At 38.6% G+C, this 18,728-nt stretch overlaps 1 protein-coding gene across 1 annotated transcript in view; it reads left to right on the forward strand.

Moving 5' to 3' along the window:
- LOC114653219 (NFX1-type zinc finger-containing protein 1-like) overlaps positions 1-16,506 on the forward strand; it is a 126,995-nt gene extending 110,489 nt beyond the window's left edge. Inside the window, 1 exon segment of the mRNA XM_051929226.1 lies at positions 5,213-16,506. Coding sequence (XP_051785186.1) covers positions 5,213-7,342 — 2,130 coding nt within the window. The 3' untranslated portion in view covers positions 7,343-16,506.
- Positions 16,507-18,728: the final 2,222 nt, after the last annotated feature.

Genomic DNA, 18,728 nt, shown 5'->3' on the forward strand with positions numbered 1-18,728 from the left:
GCTTCAAAATGCTCATTATGCAATATGCAAACTAAAATGAGTGTGTGTAATTGGTGATTATGATGGATTGAGAGCAAAGTTGTGCACACTGATTTCTTTTCTACCAGAAACTGGCAAAATAAGAAAAAATTTATGAACAAGTGATTGCCTACAGTAGACGGAATAGCTAAGCTTTTCCTGCATTGCATCCAGACATTTCCTAAAATCTGTTGTGGTCAACCATATGACTTGTGTCAGACAGTGGTCTGTGGCTCTGCCTGTGAATCTTCTAGATGGGTAGGCTGGCAATGGAAATTATGCAGGACAAAGATAATTAAAAATGTTGTGGCTATGACCTGTATTCTAGCAATGCATGCCAAAAGCCTTCCTATAAATGATAATATCCTATGGATGAAGCCTTTAAGCTCTACTCATGTTTTTCCTGCGTTTGAATTTTGACTTCATAAAGTAAGTTGCTTGCCTTTACATATTTTGACATGTGGCCTTTATGATTTACTCTTTTGGATGATTATCAATTTTGCTTTCCATGTTCCTGTTCCTCCTGATCTGTACTACCAATTTATTTGTGGCGCTGGCTGGGTGTAACAGGTCATCACTCCTCTCTCTGCCTTTGAGGTGAAGTTGTACAGGCACTGCAGTGGCTACAAGCAGCGTACAGACAAGCAGGATGACAGAGTTGGTGTTATATTTACTGTAACATGTAATGAAGTACTAACAACTGCTATACTCACAATAATGGTATGGAGGCCCGCTGCAACAAAATGGTATGTGTATTGAGACACCACACAAAAGAGGCATTTGCAAAAATGGAGTGCAAAAATAAGGAGAATAATAGAAACTGTGCTGTCATTCTGGGTTTTCCTCAACAGTAGAATCCTCATCTACATTGTCATGAGAAGCAGCACACACCCAATTGGGTGTTATGCCTCTAAAAGACCCCCAGACCAGGCCAGAACCTTCACTGGCCTTCCTAAAGATAAGCATTTCCCAAGGCAGTGAGACGCCAAGCTCTATACACAGGCTTCGGCCTGCATTGGCCCAAAAAGACATTAAAGGACTCAAAAACTATACAAAAGTGCCCCTTTAGTGAAAGAAAATCTTTGAAAACCTCTGGCTTGTGAGACAAGTACAACAAAGAATCTTTATGTATAAATGATTTTCTTTTTAGAAATTTACAAAAGAAGAACAGAAAGGCAAAAATGAGGCAAAAAGGGTTTGCCAAACAAGCAAGCTAACAAATTCTCCTGTGTATACTAGAAATCAGAATCCAGAAACAGAAGCAAATTAGTCCAAAACAAGGAAAAGATAATACAAAATGGACAATATGGAGAACAGTGCTGCCTAGTGACCCCTGCCTTCTTACAGTGGAATGCCTTATTGCTCTCTTACTGCCAGTGTAGAAGTGTCTGTCTAGTGGAGGTTTCCTATTTTGCTAATAGTGCCCTTGCCTCTTGTAAGATATTACAATGGATTCAGAAAGCATTTAGACCCCTTCACTTTTTTTCATATTTTTCTATATTTCAGCCTTGAGGTAAAATCATTTAAATTCATTTATTCTCTATATCAATGAACACTCGTTGTCCCCAATTAACAAAGCAAAAACAGGATTTTATTTTTTTTTGTTAATTTATTAAAAATAAAAACAAATGAAAAATCACATTGATACAAGTAGTCAGACCCTTTTTTCAGTGCTTAGTTGATGCATGCTTGGCAGCAGTTCCAATCTGCAATGTTCTTGGATTTGGTGCAACAAGCTTCACATGCCTGGATTTGGGGATTTTCTGCCATTCTTCTCTGCAGATCCCTTCAATCTTTGTCAAGGCTGACCAGACCATAAGCAGACAGTTATTTTCAGGTCACCCCAGTGATGGTCAATTTGGTTCAAGTCTGGGTTGTGTCTGGGCAACTCATGAACATTCCAGAGTTGTCACGAAGCCACTGCTGTGTTGTCTTTACTTTGTGCTTAGGGTCATTATCCTGGTGGAAAGTGAACCTTTGGCCTTTGTCATTGGGTGCGGGAAGAACAGAGTCGACAGATGAAATTTTGGGGCACCAACTGAGTTCTCCCTTTTAATCTGTTGCCGGGTTCAAACAAAGTAAGCGCCCGATGGAGCATCAAAATAAACAAAATAAACAACTGGTAGCTCTTGTGGCTTAAAGTATTTGATGGCTCTTCTAGAATGGATCTAACTTTGTAGAAACTCCATCCTGTGGTTTGCTCAGTCCGAAATGAGATGCCACATTCCAGAGATGCCCAGGCTGTACTGGGCTTGGATCAGAAGGGGCATGGTCAATTGCCCTCACTGGACATCTTTTCTGCATTGTGGAAAGAAAAGGAGATGACATAGTTACAATGCCTCCCTCTCTTCTCGGGTGGTATTACATACCTTGGATGAGCCCAGAAGGTGATCCTCCAATGTGCATAAGTGACATGCTGTGTGAGGTCCAGAAGGCTCTAGAGCAGACTTTCATTAAGGATATCTCTGTACTTTGCTCTGTTCAGCATTCCCTCTACAGTGATGAGTCTCTCAGTCTTCCAATGAAAAATAATCCCACATCTTGATGCCTCCACCACCTTGTTTCACCGTTGGAATGGTATTAAGCAGGTGCCTGTCTTCCTCCATACGTGATGCTAATCTTGGCTTCATCAGACCTGAGAATCTTGTTTCTCACAGTCTGCAAGTGTTTTAGGTACTTTTTTGCAAACTCCAAGCGGGCTTCCATGTGGTGTCTACCATTAATCCCAGATTAGTGGAGTGTTCTAGTAATGCCTAACCTTCTGGAAGTTTCTCCCATCTGTGCACCGCTTCCCTGGAGCTAAATGAGAATGGCCATCGGGTTCATGATCACCTCTCTTACTAAGACCATTCCCCCCTGGGCAGCTAGATCTAGCAAGAGCTGTGCTTATTAGAAACATCTTCCATTTAAAAATTATGAAGGCAACTGTGCTCTTGGGAACCTTCAGTGTTACAGAAATGTTTCGTAGGCTTCCCCAGATCTGTGCCTTGACACAATCCTGTCTCTAAGCTCTGTAAGAAATTCCTTTGACCTTGAGACTTGTTTTTTACTCAGACATACATTGACTACTATGCAACCTTCTGTAGACAGATGTGCCTTTCCTTATACAATACAATACAATTTATTTTTGTATAGCCCAAAATCACACAAGAAGTGCTGCAATGGGCTTTAACAGGCCCTGCCTCTTGACAGCCCCCCAGCCTTGACTCTCTAATAAGACAAGGAAAAACTCCCAAAAAAACCCTTGTAGGAAAAAATGGTCGAAACCTTAGGAAAGACAGTTCAAAGAGAGACCCCTTACCAGGTAGGTTGGGCGTGCAGTGGGTGTCAAAAAGAAGGGGGTCAGTACAATATAATACAATACAATACACAGAATAGAACAAATTCTTAATACAGTATAAAAAATAAAAAATGTACAAGTATGGAGCAGAATTTCACAGTAGATGATATTCCATAATATGATTTGGATTTGTTTAGAGTCCTGAAGACCTCAGCCATCAAGCTGCCTCCCCCATTTGGCCATTCCACAGCTGAGTGAGCGCTGGGCCAGCCAGTCCGATGAAAGGACCCCTCTTTCCCACGATTCCTGCAATCCTCCATCAGGGATGACTTTACCTTAGGCAGGCAAAACAACTTGGCAGGTGGGCCGTGGCAGCAAGTGCCACATTTGAGTACCGAAAAGAGAAACAGAATAGGTGAGGGTTAGTATCCAATTATCATATCCAATCAATTGAATTGACCTCGAGTGGACTCCAAAACAAGGTGGAGAAACATCTAAATGATGATCAATAGAATGGGATGCACTTGAGCCAAATTTCCAGCGTCATAGCAAAGGGTCTGAATACTTGTGTCAGTGTGATTTTTCAGTTTTTTATTTTTAATACATTCACAAAGATTTCTAAAATTCTTTGTCATCATGGAGTACTGTGTTGCTTGAGGTGGGGAAAAATTAATTTAAATGAATTTAGTATACGGCTGCAATATAAGAAAGTGTGAAAAAATTAAAGAGTCCTAAATCTGCTGCACTATGCAACTGAGCAAGTAACCATCCACAACTCACAATTCTTATATTTCTGGGTGTGCAAATTTTGTGCTGGTGTGATAAATTAGATTTTTCTTTTAAGTACATCCACTTGTTTCAAAGTGATTTTCTGTGTTCACCTGTTGCCCGTCTCCCCCCAGCCCCAAATTTTAAAGATATCGGAGCATACATTTTTGCACAGAGATGCCCTTCATGCCACCAACCTCCATTACTTGCCTTTTACAACATTCAAGAGGAACGGTGACCTTATATTCTAAATAATCGATGTTTTCAGTATTTAGGACAATACATAAACACATTTGTTCAAGAAGAGTCTTGGAGAAGAGAATTTTTTTTTTAAAAGACATTTTGTAATTTTTGGATTCTGAGATTTTACTTACACTCCAGGAAACAGTTTGTTTTTGACAAATCCAAAAACATTTATATTTATTTATACCTTTTATAGCCACCAGTGGACATTTTTGTCCTTTTCCTTCCTGTCGCCCAAACCCGACACAGACAGACGCAGGACACAAGTTCAACACACACGCTTTTATTTGTCCTTGTGGGAAACGCTTTCCCTCGTTTCCCACCTTCACAGCACAGTTCCAAAGCACAGTACCCGGAACAAAAATGCAGTTCTCTTCTTTTCTCTTTCCTTCTCTTCTTTTCTCTTTTCTTCTCAGTCTGCCTCCACTCCTCCTGGTAAGCTTTGTCCTTTTCCACCTGACTCTGGCTCTCCGAATGGAGTGAAGCGGCTCCATTTATGTATCTCCTGGGAGTGCAGCAGGTGGCTCATCAACATTACCTTGAATCACTGCCAGGTGTGGTGGAAGCCCAATGTGGGGCTCTGCAGCTCCCCTTGGCGGTGCCCATGGAACCCAACAGGGCTGTACCAAACTCCAACTCCCAGCATGCCCTGCTATAATCTGTGGTGCCAGAGCCACACAGAAGGACTGCCATCTAGCATCCTGGGGAACGTAGTGCCTTGTGGATGCTCTCTCCCCTCTTCCTTCCATTCATCTGGCATCACACCCGGGTAATGGCTGTGGGCGCCTGTCACACTTTAAATGCTATAATACTCTAATGGCTTTCTCTTTAATATGACAGAAAATGATCTGTTCCTCTATATTTGCATAACTAATATATATGTGTGTTTATTTTATTCTCCAGGGGGTTAATTCAAATCTGTTTTTTGTGGAGCATGAACACCTCGAAGAGACAATTCATGAAGGCCGAAGTCACCAGAACGTTCACGAAGCCACCTTTGTTAAATCCCTTTGCAAGTACTTTATAAATCAGGGATATTTACCATCAAGAATTACGGTGCTTACCACATACACAGGACAATTCCATTACTTGAGGAAGATTATGAAAAGTGATTTCTTCAATGATATCAAAATCCGGGTTGTTGACAAGTACCAGGGTGAGGAGAACGATATTATAATTCTTTCCTTGGTCCGTAGTAATCTGGAAGGGCGAGTTGGTTTTTTGCAGATACCAAACCGAATTTGTGTTGCTTTGTCTAGAGCCAGGAAGGGTTTGTTCTGTATTGGGAATTTTAAAATGTTGTCCAAGGTTCCTCTTTGGAGCAACATTGTAAACGTGGTCTCCATGAATGATCAGATTGGGAAATTTTTAGTCCTTCAATGTGAGAATCATCCAAATAATGTCACTTTTGCATCTGACGCTGAGGACTTCAAGAAGGTGCCAGAAGGTGGGTGCATGCTGCCTTGTGAGTTTCGACTCAAGTGTGGCCATGTTTGCACACGGTTGTGCCACCCTTATGATTCTGACCACTCTAATTTCATATGTGTCAAGCCCTGCCAGAGAATACTCTGCACCGATGGCCACAAATGTACAAAGAAGTGCTTTGATAAATGTGGAGGGTGTCAAGTATTGGTCAGTAAAACAATACCAAAATGTGGTCACTTGCAAAATGTGCCTTGTTCAGTCCCAGCTGAAAAATTTATTTGCACTGCGCCATGCACCAAAACTTTAGAATGTGGTCATCATTGTTGTCGCCCATGTGGAGAAACGTGCACATACAGATGTCCAAAAAATGTCACAGTTGATCTAGGGTGCGGTCATGAAAAGTCGGTGGTGTGTTTTCAGAAAGAGGACATACAATGTAAAAAGATCTCCATTTCATGTTTAACACCATGTGAGACCCTTCTGAATTGTGGACACCAGTGCACTGGTAATTGCAGCAAATGTTCCAAGGGAACATCCCACCCCCCTTGCTCCATCCAATGCGAGAAGCTGCTACTTTGCTCCCACCCATGTGAAAAACAGTGTGGAGAAGATTGCATTCCATGTCTGAAGCTCTGTGAAAACAAGTGCTTTCATGGAAAATGCGAAAAGAAGTGTTGTCAGGCATGTATTCCATGCACCAAGCCTTGCGGTTGGCGTTGCTCACATCACAAATGCACCAAGCTGTGTTATGAACCATGTGATAGAGAGCCTTGCCAATACCCATGCTATAGAAAACTCAAATGTAAACATGCATGCATTGGCATGTGTGGGGAGCCTTGTCCAAGAAAGTGTCGTATTTGCAATGCGGAAGAAGTCCAGGAATTATTTTTTGGTCAAGAAGCTCATCCGGATGCTAGGTTCGTTCAACTGATGAACTGTAAGCACATCTTTGAGGTGACTGGGTTTGATAGTTGGATGTTTTCACCGGAACCCTCTGGTGTGATCAAACTAAAAAGTTGCCCCAAGTGTAATACTCCCATTCGAAGAAGTGTACGCTATGCTTCACTGGTGAAGCAAACTCTGCTTGAAATCGAGCAGGTGAAAAGGAAGGTATTTGCTAAGAGTGTAACAGACACTTTAAAGTTTTTGGAGGACAGTGAAATTGAGATGAACTTCCCAGAAATAGCTGAGACGTACCGGTCTAAGCTTAAGGAGCCAGATTCGGGAATGAAATTCCTGACCACCATTCAAGCTCATCTACCATTACTTTCAAAGCTGTCTGACATAAAATCGACCTCCAAGTTGATACTGCCAGCACACAAATATGAGGAAAAAATCTGCAAACGTATCAAGAAATGTAGTGTAGCAATAGCAGAAGGAAAATTCAGAAGCAATAACACGGAAATCCAAGGAATCATTCTTTTAACTGAGGCACTGAAAATTCAGTCCATGTACCTCACAAGTGTAGATAGATCTCGGCTTCTTATCAGTTTGGAAGGTAAATATGACCAAATTCAAATGGAAAACATAATTTACCAGCTCGAGCAAAAGAAGATAGATGTTACAGAAGCATGTGAATTACTCAGACCAAAGAAACAAAAACTTTAAGTGGCAGTCCGGCTTGGAAGGCTTGTTAGAAAAACAAACAAAAGTTTTTGATCACTTCATGTTCCTACAGGGGAACTGGTATAAGTGTACCGAGGGACACATTTTCTTCACATGGAATAGTGAAGGTGGGCAAAATGAACCATCCTGTTCTGAATGTCTGCAAAAGTTTTGCCATATGCATTGAGGAAGAGTAAAACTGCGAAGAGGTTAGTTGCATTTTCAGTCCTGATGTCAAAATTGTTTTATTTATTGATTTGCTTAATATTAAATTTTAAGTTAATTATTCATTCATTTTCCAAACATATTTCACTCCAACAGCAATTAATGCTGGGCAAACGTTGTGCGATTTTTAGAAATCACGGTCAAGTGACTACTCTCACTTCACGATAGGGTCCCCAGTCATATACAGTATGTGCAGAAACTGCACGAGCAGGTTCAGTCTGATTGACATGCCACGACTTTGGTGCTCAGACTATACGTGCACATGGTCCCGATGGACACTTTTAAACCATTGACATTTCGCAGTAAAGCTCACCCATTGAAAACCAAAAACAATATGGCCATAGGCTTGCCAAAATGTCAAAAAAAGAGAGATGTGTTACTGATTCTTGCTGTACTGTGCTCTTAAAGTTCAAAGAAAAAAAAGGTGTAACTGTACACACAGATGGTTAGGAAAGCATGGACAATATGATGTGTCCACTTTACAGAGAGAATTAGAGGTACGAAAATCTATGTAATTTACACTTGTGTTTGTTTATTTTGGGTTTTTCTAGTAAACGTTTCCTAAGATACTTTTCTCATTGGCCATTTAGTTGTATCTGTGATGGTACATGATAGTTAGCTTTTTTAAATCAAAAAAGTGAAAATGAGCATGACAGAGGCACTACTCAAAGTACAATGTATAGCTGTCACTGAACAATGAATGTTGGTCACATCAGAAAACCAGCTCGTGAGTCTGCTCACATTACAAGGCAGCTGACAGAAATGTTTCCAACCGTACAACAATTAAATCATAAGATGAAATCGGACATTGCGACCCCTTTCTTACTGCAAGTGAAACAACAGCCAATGAAGCTGAAATTCAGGCCGACTCATAAAATCAGTGAGCAGCTTAAAATCAAACCAAAACTGCACAGTGTATTTGTATAGGCACACTCAATAATCCTCACTTATCCATTCAGGCTGTTATGGACAAGTTCATTGTGACACATTTTGCTATATTAACATGTTTTTCTGGTATTTTTCATGTGTATTATGCTTGTTGAAAATATGTTATTGATTTAATATTAATTGAAATGAGTTCAAATATTTTAAGTCTTGTTTCGGTGCTATTTTACTTTTTATGAGTGCTGCCATTTTGTTTATGGTTGACATAATGTTACTAAGGCTGCAGTGGGTTGGTGCCCTGCCCAGGATTGGTTCCTGCCTCGCGCCCTGTGTTGGCTGGGATTGGCTCCAGCAGACCCCCGTGACCCTGTGTTAGGATATAGTGGGTTGGAAACTGGATGGATGGATGTTGCTAAGGAGATGACCTGGAAGTGCATGATCTCTGATGTCATTGCTATGACAAGATAAAAGATCATCACCGGGCATTTGGTAGCCATCTATGATTTTGGATTGCTCCTGACAGCTTCATGCAGTTTTCTTTGTTTCCTTATTCCTTGGTAACAGATGTTTTGGCTCTTCAATTTAGGGTTTTGTTTCTGGTTTTAATACCTGTGTTTTGCTGTCCTGGTGTTGACCTTTGTGTGTATTTGATTATGTTGATCTCCTGATACTTTTTTGTCAGCTTTTTGTAGAAGGTTATATTGGGTTTAAAAAAGAGGGTGGGCTCACCTGCGCTGTGACTCAGCTAAACTGCTAGGGGTTTCTTCTGGAATTGGAGAATTTTTATTTTTGTCCTTTTCCTTCTGGCTGAACACTGCTCAAATGTATAATCATAAACAATCCAAATATGGAAATGTGAATTTAGTTCAAAGACATTAAATCACTGTTTGTAAGCACACACATAATGATAATGAACTTTAATTAACACAATTCAAAATATGTAAAAGTTTTCAGATGTGAAGAACCACCAGTTGCTACAGAGCTATAGAGACTTCAGAGTTCAGGAGGTACTATGCAATTTCTAAATCTGAAGAGAGAGAAAAGTTCTACTAGGATTAAAATGGCTGAAACTGAAAGAAAACATTGCTGACAGAAAAGTTAGTGAAACCGGAGAAACAGCAGAAGAGTTTGGGCACCAGTAGTGACCCCGTTTAACGTTCAGGTTGAAAAAGCACAAAATAGAGGCAGAAATCAGCGTATACATCAAATGATGTGGTCATCCTGGCTTCTTTGCCTGTAGAAAGCTTCAATTGGAGGTCCATTCTGGTCTGAAGCTAGGTCATGGCTGATGAGGAGTTTCTGCATCCTGTGGGTTTATATATAAGTGGAAGGGTGGAGCTGCTATTCTTCAAAGAGGAAGTGACATCATCAGTTATCTAGATAGTTCTCCACCACTCTGAAGCAAACAGAAATTGCGTTAGTGGCAGCTCATCCAAATCCTTCCCTGTAATTTTAAATGAACCTAGATCCATGAGACATGCCTGATGTTTGGTGTGACATGTATATATAAACCCTTGATGTGCACTTTTCAGAAACTGCTGCATAATGGGAAGGAATTTTTAAGGGCTGGAAGATAATAAATATTGTCTTGGTACAAAAAAAAGGTGATCACATCAATCGGAGTAACAGTAGGCCAGTAAACGTAACATGTGTTATTGATACATTAACGGAACCGATCATTAAAGAAATCAAAGAGATCAACACACATCTAGAACAGCTTTATTAGTAAGCAGTCTACATGGGTTTAGACAGGAAGATTGTGTTTCATTCATATGATATGATCTAAGGTTGAAGTAACAAAATCGTTATGTCAGAGAGGCATATGTGATGCAATTTATTTGGTTTTCAGGAAAGCTTTAGATAAGGTATCACGTGGCAGGCTTGCAATCAACATTAAAGAAGTATGAGTTAAAGGAGTAGGGTCTAGATGAGTTCAGCACTGGCTCAAATAAAGAAAGCAAAGTCTGATGGTAACACTTTCTAAATTAAGTGATGTTAAAAGTATTGATCCTCATGGATTGCGTTGGTACCATTGGTTTTGTAAAATTTTATAAATGTTTCTATCATAATAAAATAATCCTGGGACAAGACAAGACTTTTTAGCCTGGGACGAGACGAGACTTTTTCAGAGAGATACTTTCATGTCCCGCGAGACGAGACTTTGTGCCAAGAGATTTAACCACGCCCGGGGCCGGAAATAAAAGACAAAGAGTAGATGACAAAGTAGAACGTCGTAAAAAATTCAAAAACGTTGGCGCGATACACATGCAGAGCAGCTTAAGGATAATGGAAGTACTAAAATTAGAAAATCTCAAAAAAATGATGGTAAAGATCGCATTAGCGCAAAGAAACGGAAATTATTACTCAGTGAAATAACGGAACAGAGAAAAAAGATCGAATATATTGTTCGGATTTAAATTTTAAGTCGGAGACTTGTAGATCGTCATCAGGGAAAAGTAGTGTTTCTTCCCAATGAAGAGGTGTATCTGTGAGATTTAAAAGATTTGTTGTTTGGTGAAAGTGAAATCCACATATGCGAGCAGCAGAGATGTGAAGTGGCTGGTGCGTAGTGCAGGCCTGGGGGGGTTTGGCGAGTAAAGCGAGCAGGGGGCAAAGCCCCCCTAGTGATTAAGATAAAAATGTAACTAAGAAGCTGGTGAAATTTTCTGGTGACATTAAAGCAGGAGTAATGACAGGTACACTACAGTGAAGAATAATCACTACAAGTAGACCTGGACGGAATTCTGATTTGAGTAGATATACGGGTTATGAAATTTAATTTAAACATATATGTCTTGCTAGTAGAAAGTTAAAATGTTAGATCAGAATGCACAACAGGGGGACTGAAATGTAGGAGTTTGTAATCCAAATGGATGTTTCACGCATCCAGACTACATAGAAATCATTAAGAAGGGGATTACTAGATTAGTTTACACAGCTCGATGTGTCAAGTACAAATAATTCATTGGTACATTTAAGTAGTACAACGTACTCTTGAAGGCCTGTCCACACTATGAAGTGCAGTTCAGGTCTCCATATTACAAGGTCTAACAGTGCTAGAAAAAATCCACAGAAGTAAATTGACTGATTTCCAGACTATGTGGTATGAGCTATATGACATAATTCAAGGAATTTTCGAGTAGACCTAATAGAATTATTCTAAAGCAGGGATCCTCCTTCATGGTCCTGGAAGGCTGCAGGTTTTTGCTTCAACAAAGTTCTTAATTAAAATGCATTAATTTGCATAGTTAAAGTCACTTATTACAATTCAGAACCTGCAATTGCTTGTTTCGGTTGGTTTTTTTTTTTGGTTGTAATTGTTTCTCTGTTTTCCTAATTACCCACTAGTTAATAATGAGATGCAAATGACCAAGGGACCACCAATTCCCCAGCTAAGTTGGGTTTGTTTTCCACTGTGTACATGCATCATGAAGTTTCTGTGTTAATGAAATGTTTGAAATAGATGACAGAAAATAAAAAAGAGCAAAGAAGTATACATCTGTTTTGGTCCACAAAAAAATAAGGGTAATGTTCTCAGAAAATAAAAATCTACAATGTATAAAATTATGGAATGATGAAAGTCCAGACAGGTCACTTAATTAAATACCAAGATTCATTATCAGCAAGGATTCCTATTTAGAAAAAGGACTGATATGAAAACCTGCAGTCACAGTGAACCATGATTGAAGACCCACATTCTAAAAGAAATCTTACTTTGAAATATGTTTATATGCAAGAATACAGGGGCAGAGATAATAATAGGTTAAGACTAAGCTTTGTACAAATACTACGTACAAAGAACCATAGATGTGTGAAATAAATTACCAAGTACTGTGGTTTAAAGCCGTACTTTGTGAACCTTGGAAACTTGATGGATGATATTTTCCAAAAGTTAGCAAAATACATATTGACAAGCAATGGGCTGAATGGTCTACATTTTAAACAGATCATGTGGAATACAAAACCTTAAATCTAATACTTCTAGAAGTTGAAGTATTAGGTTTTCAATGACAAAGCAGCTGGTCTGAAACCTGCCTTGGACCATGCTTCTCTATAATACTTTGAGATGGTGTTCATTATAAAAAGACAAAATATAATACAATACAACTTATTTTTTATATCTGCCCCTTAATTGATTGATGAAATATGGCTAGTTGACAATGGGTTAACAATGGAGGAGATTAAAATTGTAAAAGAGGAAGTCAAAAACAAAGTTGCTGTCCTGGAGACCTTGGCCAAATAGCCCTGTACCTGCTCCTGGGTTTTCCATAGTGGAGTTTGTGCTGGCCGTCCAATCTGATGACAGAATCTTTCTATCCGATGATTCCAGTGCTGTGTTTTTCCAGATCACTTTTCCATACACAGTAGAGCAATGGCACTGAATGCCACATCCATATACCGACAAAAGAAACAGAATAAAGGAGGGTTAGTAATGGTTTGTAAAAGTTACGATAATTTATGATTTTGTATAAATGACTAACAAACAAATGCAGTATGCACAGCTAATCGGCAGCTCTAGTCAGGGTATACTGGACTAAAGTTGTGAGTCTTTAGCTGGGATTTAAAAGCTGAAATGACGGGGAATCTCTTATATTAGCAAGAATATCATGTATAAAATGGTGATAGCTTGTTTGGTGCTGTTGAGCCTTGTTGAGAACACCTAGAGTTCTCTATGTATTTTTCTGACTATTTGTACAGAAATTCACCCAATTGTAAGGGAATGGGTAATATTAAGTTGTGAGGAAACTGTTTCCCCACTTCACTCAAGTGTACGTGTGCTTGGGTTTTTCCTACTGGTCCTATGTTGACACACAATTGGTGGACATGTCGCACTATGGCTTGACTGTAATATGAAATGGGGCATTGTGATTAACTGATTAATATTTTTTAAATAGGAAATTTCTTTACATTTTACTGTGAAAGATTTGCTCTCAGTTAATTCCCTTTCAGTAAACTGTAGAATTGGATGAGGTGTTATATGAGACAATGCTGGTACAGTAAAACCTTGGTTTGTGAGTAACTTGGTCCGCGAGTGTTTTGCAAGATGAGCAAAAATGTTTTTATAAATTTTAACTTGATAAACGAGTGAGGTCTTGCAATATGAGTAGTACGTATACGCTTTGTCTGCCGAGCGTCACGTGATCACAAATAAGCCGATGGTTCTTCTCTCTCTCTCGCTGTGGGATTGTGGGTAATTGTCTCCCATGCTCAGTCTCAGTCGGCGTGCAAGCAATGAATCTGTTTAATGACAATGCAATGTCATATTTCCGTGAAATCCTCAAAAGGAGGCAAAAGCAACTGTCACTGGATAGGTTCCTTGTTAAAGTCGCAAAAAAAAGGAAGATTCCAGTTAGCCATAGAAGTGATTCTGTTAGTTAGAGTGAAAGTCATCCTACACAATAACCCTCCTCCTCCTCTCCTCTCTCTTGTCTCCCTCACACCAGCCACGGTTATTTTCAAAGGTAAAGTGCAAGTTAATTTTTTTATGTATTTTATCTGAATTTCCATTATTTCTTATGGGGAAATTCATTTTTGATATACGAGTGCTTTGGATTACAAGCATGTTTCCGGGACAAATGTATATACAGTCAGAATGAACACTTGGAGGCAGATACGTATATTGTTCAGAAGGTAATTCGTATCTGGGTATTTAATGGCCTGTTAACTACATATATATAATTCATTTGTAACTAATTAATTATACTCACAAGAATTATCTTTATAAAGAATCAACAGAGGATAGTGAATAGACTCACTTGAATTGTTTAAATTAATGACTTTGGGTCAAACACATGAACATATCAGGTAGAATTTGAGGCTTTGTAAATTTTAACTTTTTTCCCCTTGAAATGTCAAAATTTCCATTGTTTTTCTTTAAGGAATTTGAAATTAATGAATATTTCATGATTAATTGAATTTCAAGTGATTGTCTAATGTGCAGTGATGAGCAAAACAGGCAAGTTTCAATTAATTTACTGTTTTGCGTAACTGATACTAAAATTAATTTTCCAGACTATTTTACAATTTGCATAACACAAAACTCACTAGAAAGAGTTGTTTTGGCTTGGAAAAGTGAATATGGTTCCCTAAAGTCTTATTCCCTCTTGCATGTTTACCTGTGTTTTTTCGCAGCTGTGTAATGCATGTTATCTCTCATACGCCAGTAAAATCAATTCTGTCAATGTTTCTCCATCACATTCCCACAGAGGAGCACAGTACGCTTTTTAAAAATGTGACATGCTTCTAATTTTTCACATGCAATACAATGTCTAGAGAATGAAAACAGTCAGGATAAAAAGGGTTGGGGCACCAGCTGGTAGCCACATTTAATATGCAAGATGAATAAACAAGAAAGAGAAATGCCCTCATGATGCTGATTACACAAAAAGATTCTTTGGAGTGAAAGCTCCATCATTGTCAGTTGCAGGTTTTCATTGAATAGTGACTTCTGGTGGTCTCTAGGTTTTTATGTTACCGATCCTGAAGGGGCAGCGTTGCATGGGTGAAAGTTGGAACTGAAGCTCCCCTCCTTCAGTTGTCAAGCCTCTGAACTCTGGGAGAAAAAAAAATAAAGTTAATGGCAGAGCCCCCTCTCTGCTCAGGGTGGTATTGTCTACCTTCTCCTAGCCCTTGAAAAGCCTCCTAAGCACTCGTCCCTGAGAACAAACAAAAATGCACTATCGTGTACATTACTCTGTTTTCTTCATGGGAAAATCCTCTCTACATCCTACACCATAGCAAACATTCTTTCCAATTTCTTGCTTACCGTAGAATTAGTTGAGAATATAAACTCTCCCAGTGCCATGGAGTTTCAAGTTCCTTTCTTGTCTTTGATACATCTTTAAGATCGCAGTTGCCAAGATTGTCATCATAAATGGCAAATTGGGATCATACAACCAGAACTTGTGTGGTGGCTCAACAAAATGTCTACACATGACAGGAAATGAATCTGTTGGGGTTTTTTTTCAGTAGAGATCTTTATTTAACAACAGACACAAGAGGAATTAAAGTGTAGAAATGTTTCCAGACAGAACAAAACAACTTTTGTCTTGTGTCAATGTCAATGGAAGCGAAACACGATTTGTTTTGCCTATTTGTTTGCGAATTCAAACTCTGAGTTTCACTGCAAATTCAATTTTACATGAACCATTTCACTCTTCGCTACCAGTGTATAATATTCTAGCTTTCCAAGACTCAGTAATGGGGAAAGTGAGGGATAATTGAATGATTAAGAAATGAACGTGATTCACATATTACAATATGATTTTATTTCGATTTATATTTAAGTTAACCAATGTTGCACATATGTAATTTTGGCGTTAACTTAATTCACTATCCACTTACTAGCTCTCAGACAACTTACAGGATGTTAAAACATGTCTACATGTTTGTTACTTGTATCTAACTGTGCTAGTACTGGGCCATCCATGAGCAACATAAAATCCTTTTCTAGTTCAAGAAATGTAGGTAAATGTTCATGGGTAATTATTACCACACTTATATTAACTTCGCCTGTTTGTTGTCTAGGGCACAGTGGCGCAGTGGGTAGCGCTGCTGCCTCGGAGTTGGGAGACCTGGGGACCTGGGTTCGTTTCCCGGGTCCTCCCTGCGTAGAGCTTGCATAATCTTCCCGTGTCTGTGTGGGTTTCCTCCAGGTGCACCAGTTTCCTCCCACAGTCCAAAGACATGCAGGTTAGGTGGATTGGCGATTCTAAATTGGCCCTAGTGTGTGCTTTGTGTGTGTCCTGCGGTGGATTGGTTCCTGCCTTGTGCCCTGTGTTGGCTGGAATTGGCTCCAGCAGACCTCCATGACCCTGTGTTCGGATTCAGCGGGTTGGATAATGGATGGATGTTTGTGGTCTGGTACAAATCTTGTAATCGATATTTAACCCACTTCCTATTGTCCAAGTGACTTGAAATTTTGCACACTTACTGACTTCCGATGACAATACATGAATCAATAATCAGTTTCACTAATTGATCAATTAATCATGTTATTTAAGAAATGAAATTTTCATATGAAGAATAGTTCAAGATTTCACCAGTAGATGGAGCTAGTAATGGATAGAAATACAGTATTAAAGAAAGTGTTAAAATACTGATTACAAAATCATACTAAAACAAACCCAAGACTAAAAGTTGAAAATAATATATATATAAAAAAAGACTTTTTAAAAACCACACTTATATTAAGTTAAAAAGTGTACTAAAAAATAAAAAATAAGTCTCTCAAACATCACTCGTAAAAAAATTAAAAGTGTGGGCGCTTTTCATCAATCAACATTCAAAAAGCACCCACACTTTTATTTTACGAGTGATGTTTGAGAGACTTATTTTTTACTTTTTAGTACACTTTTTAACTTAATATAATCATGGTTTTTAAAAAGTATTTTTTTATAAATATATTTTTTAAAGATGCAATTGAGGTTAAGGAAAATTATGGTTAATTTGTACCATATGCTTATAAGGACTCATCTGCAATATTGTGTGCAGTTTTGGTCTTCGCATTATAAAAAGATCTATCAGCACTAAGAAAAGTCCAGAGATATGGTGCTAGATTGATACTGCAAGTATGGGTTACCAGGTCAGGGTTCAATTATGGATTATGGGTTATCAAAAAGGACGGTAGGCGTTAAATGTTTTCAGTTGTATCATTCAAAGTTTAAGAAGTGACATTTCGGAGGTGTTTCATATTATGAAGGACATTATTATGGTGCTTTGAAATCAGTTCTTCAACAAGATCAACAAGTTACCAAGTAATGTAGTAGGCAGGAGTACTTTAGAAACATTGTTTCTTGTAAGAGTTAGGTGAATGAACTGATGAAAGACTAAGAGACATATAAAATACTGCACTATATAATGGGTTGACTAGGCAAGTTCTTCCAAAGCCTTACTGTTGTCATAGTGCTTCCCTCCAGCAGGTAGCATGCCACCGATATCAATCTCTATCATTGATGCTCTATATAATGCTGCTTCACCACCTGCTCTTTCCCTACGAGTTTTTTTTGGGCTGAGTCGCTGCTAAAGTGGTGACCAACACACTTAGATTTAAGAAAAGAAGGTACACTGTAACTGTCCCAAAGCCATCAATGCAAAGAAATGATTCAAGAAACCATACCAATGCATAACAAATCTTGTGAGATTTTTAGGATATTTAAGGGTTTCAAAAGCAATCAGGACAAAGCAACACTTTCTGTTTAAGAACGACTATCACAATTGCTCTGGATTTAGTAGCAGAGTGAATTTTAACTGGAAACTACCTTGTGCCCTGTGTTGGCTGGGATTGGCTCCAGCAGACCCCCGTGACCCTGTGTTAGGATATAGCAGGTTGGAAAATGACTGACTGAGTGTTAACTCTGATGGAATGCTGGCTCTCTCATTTAATGTTAGTTTGCTGCTTTTGGTGTCTGCCTGGATGAGACATTCAGGAAATATTTTTATGCTATCAATCAAACCTGCAGGGTAGTTTTGGAAAAGTCTGCTCATAGCGATAAATGTTATTTTGGATTATGATAGTGAGTATAGAAAGAATCATGCGGAATATTACAACTTTATCCCTTGACACCTATCTTGAGCAGTTTATAACAGGCTATTATGCATGAAAAAAACACTTCAGAGAGATCATATACTTAGACATCACGAAAAAAGTAATACCATCTTTGTACTTACTTATCATAATGTTTTACAGATTTTTCAGTTTTACCTTTACATCTCAATTTTTCAATGCATAATGCTTCAACTTTATTGCATTTTTGCCAATTTCCAGAGTTGAGTTGACAACTCCAATAACAAGTAAGAGTACTGAGCAAGGTATTTCATGTAAAATGGAAGTGATAAATACTTGTAATATGAAAATTATATTGGAAACTATAACTGCCGTAAATGTTTATGCTTCTTGAAAAATGTGATTATTGCAAGAAACAAGACCAATGTAAATAGACGAACCAAAAATAGAATTTAAAAAGGTACCCAGAGCAACAAAGTTTTGACTGTGGTCTTATCACCTGAATATCAAAGCATGTTGGAAGCCAGTCAGGGACTGTGTGATAAGATGGCCTCCTTGAAGGCATTTTCTGACTTCCGTACATTTCAGGTGTATTAAAAGACCAATGGGGAACTTCAGATTTTGCAGGGTGTTATAGAATCCTCTGCAAGAAAGGTAGGAGGAAATAAGACATGAACTAGGCACAACCCAGTTTTGCAATAGAAAAGTGGCAAAAATTTTGGATTACAAATTACAATGAAAGTCTGTATATTTTGATTATACTATTGTACTGAT

Source organism: Erpetoichthys calabaricus, chromosome 6 (assembly GCF_900747795.2).
Source record: "Erpetoichthys calabaricus chromosome 6, fErpCal1.3, whole genome shotgun sequence".
NCBI lineage: Eukaryota > Metazoa > Chordata > Cladistia > Polypteriformes > Polypteridae > Erpetoichthys > Erpetoichthys calabaricus.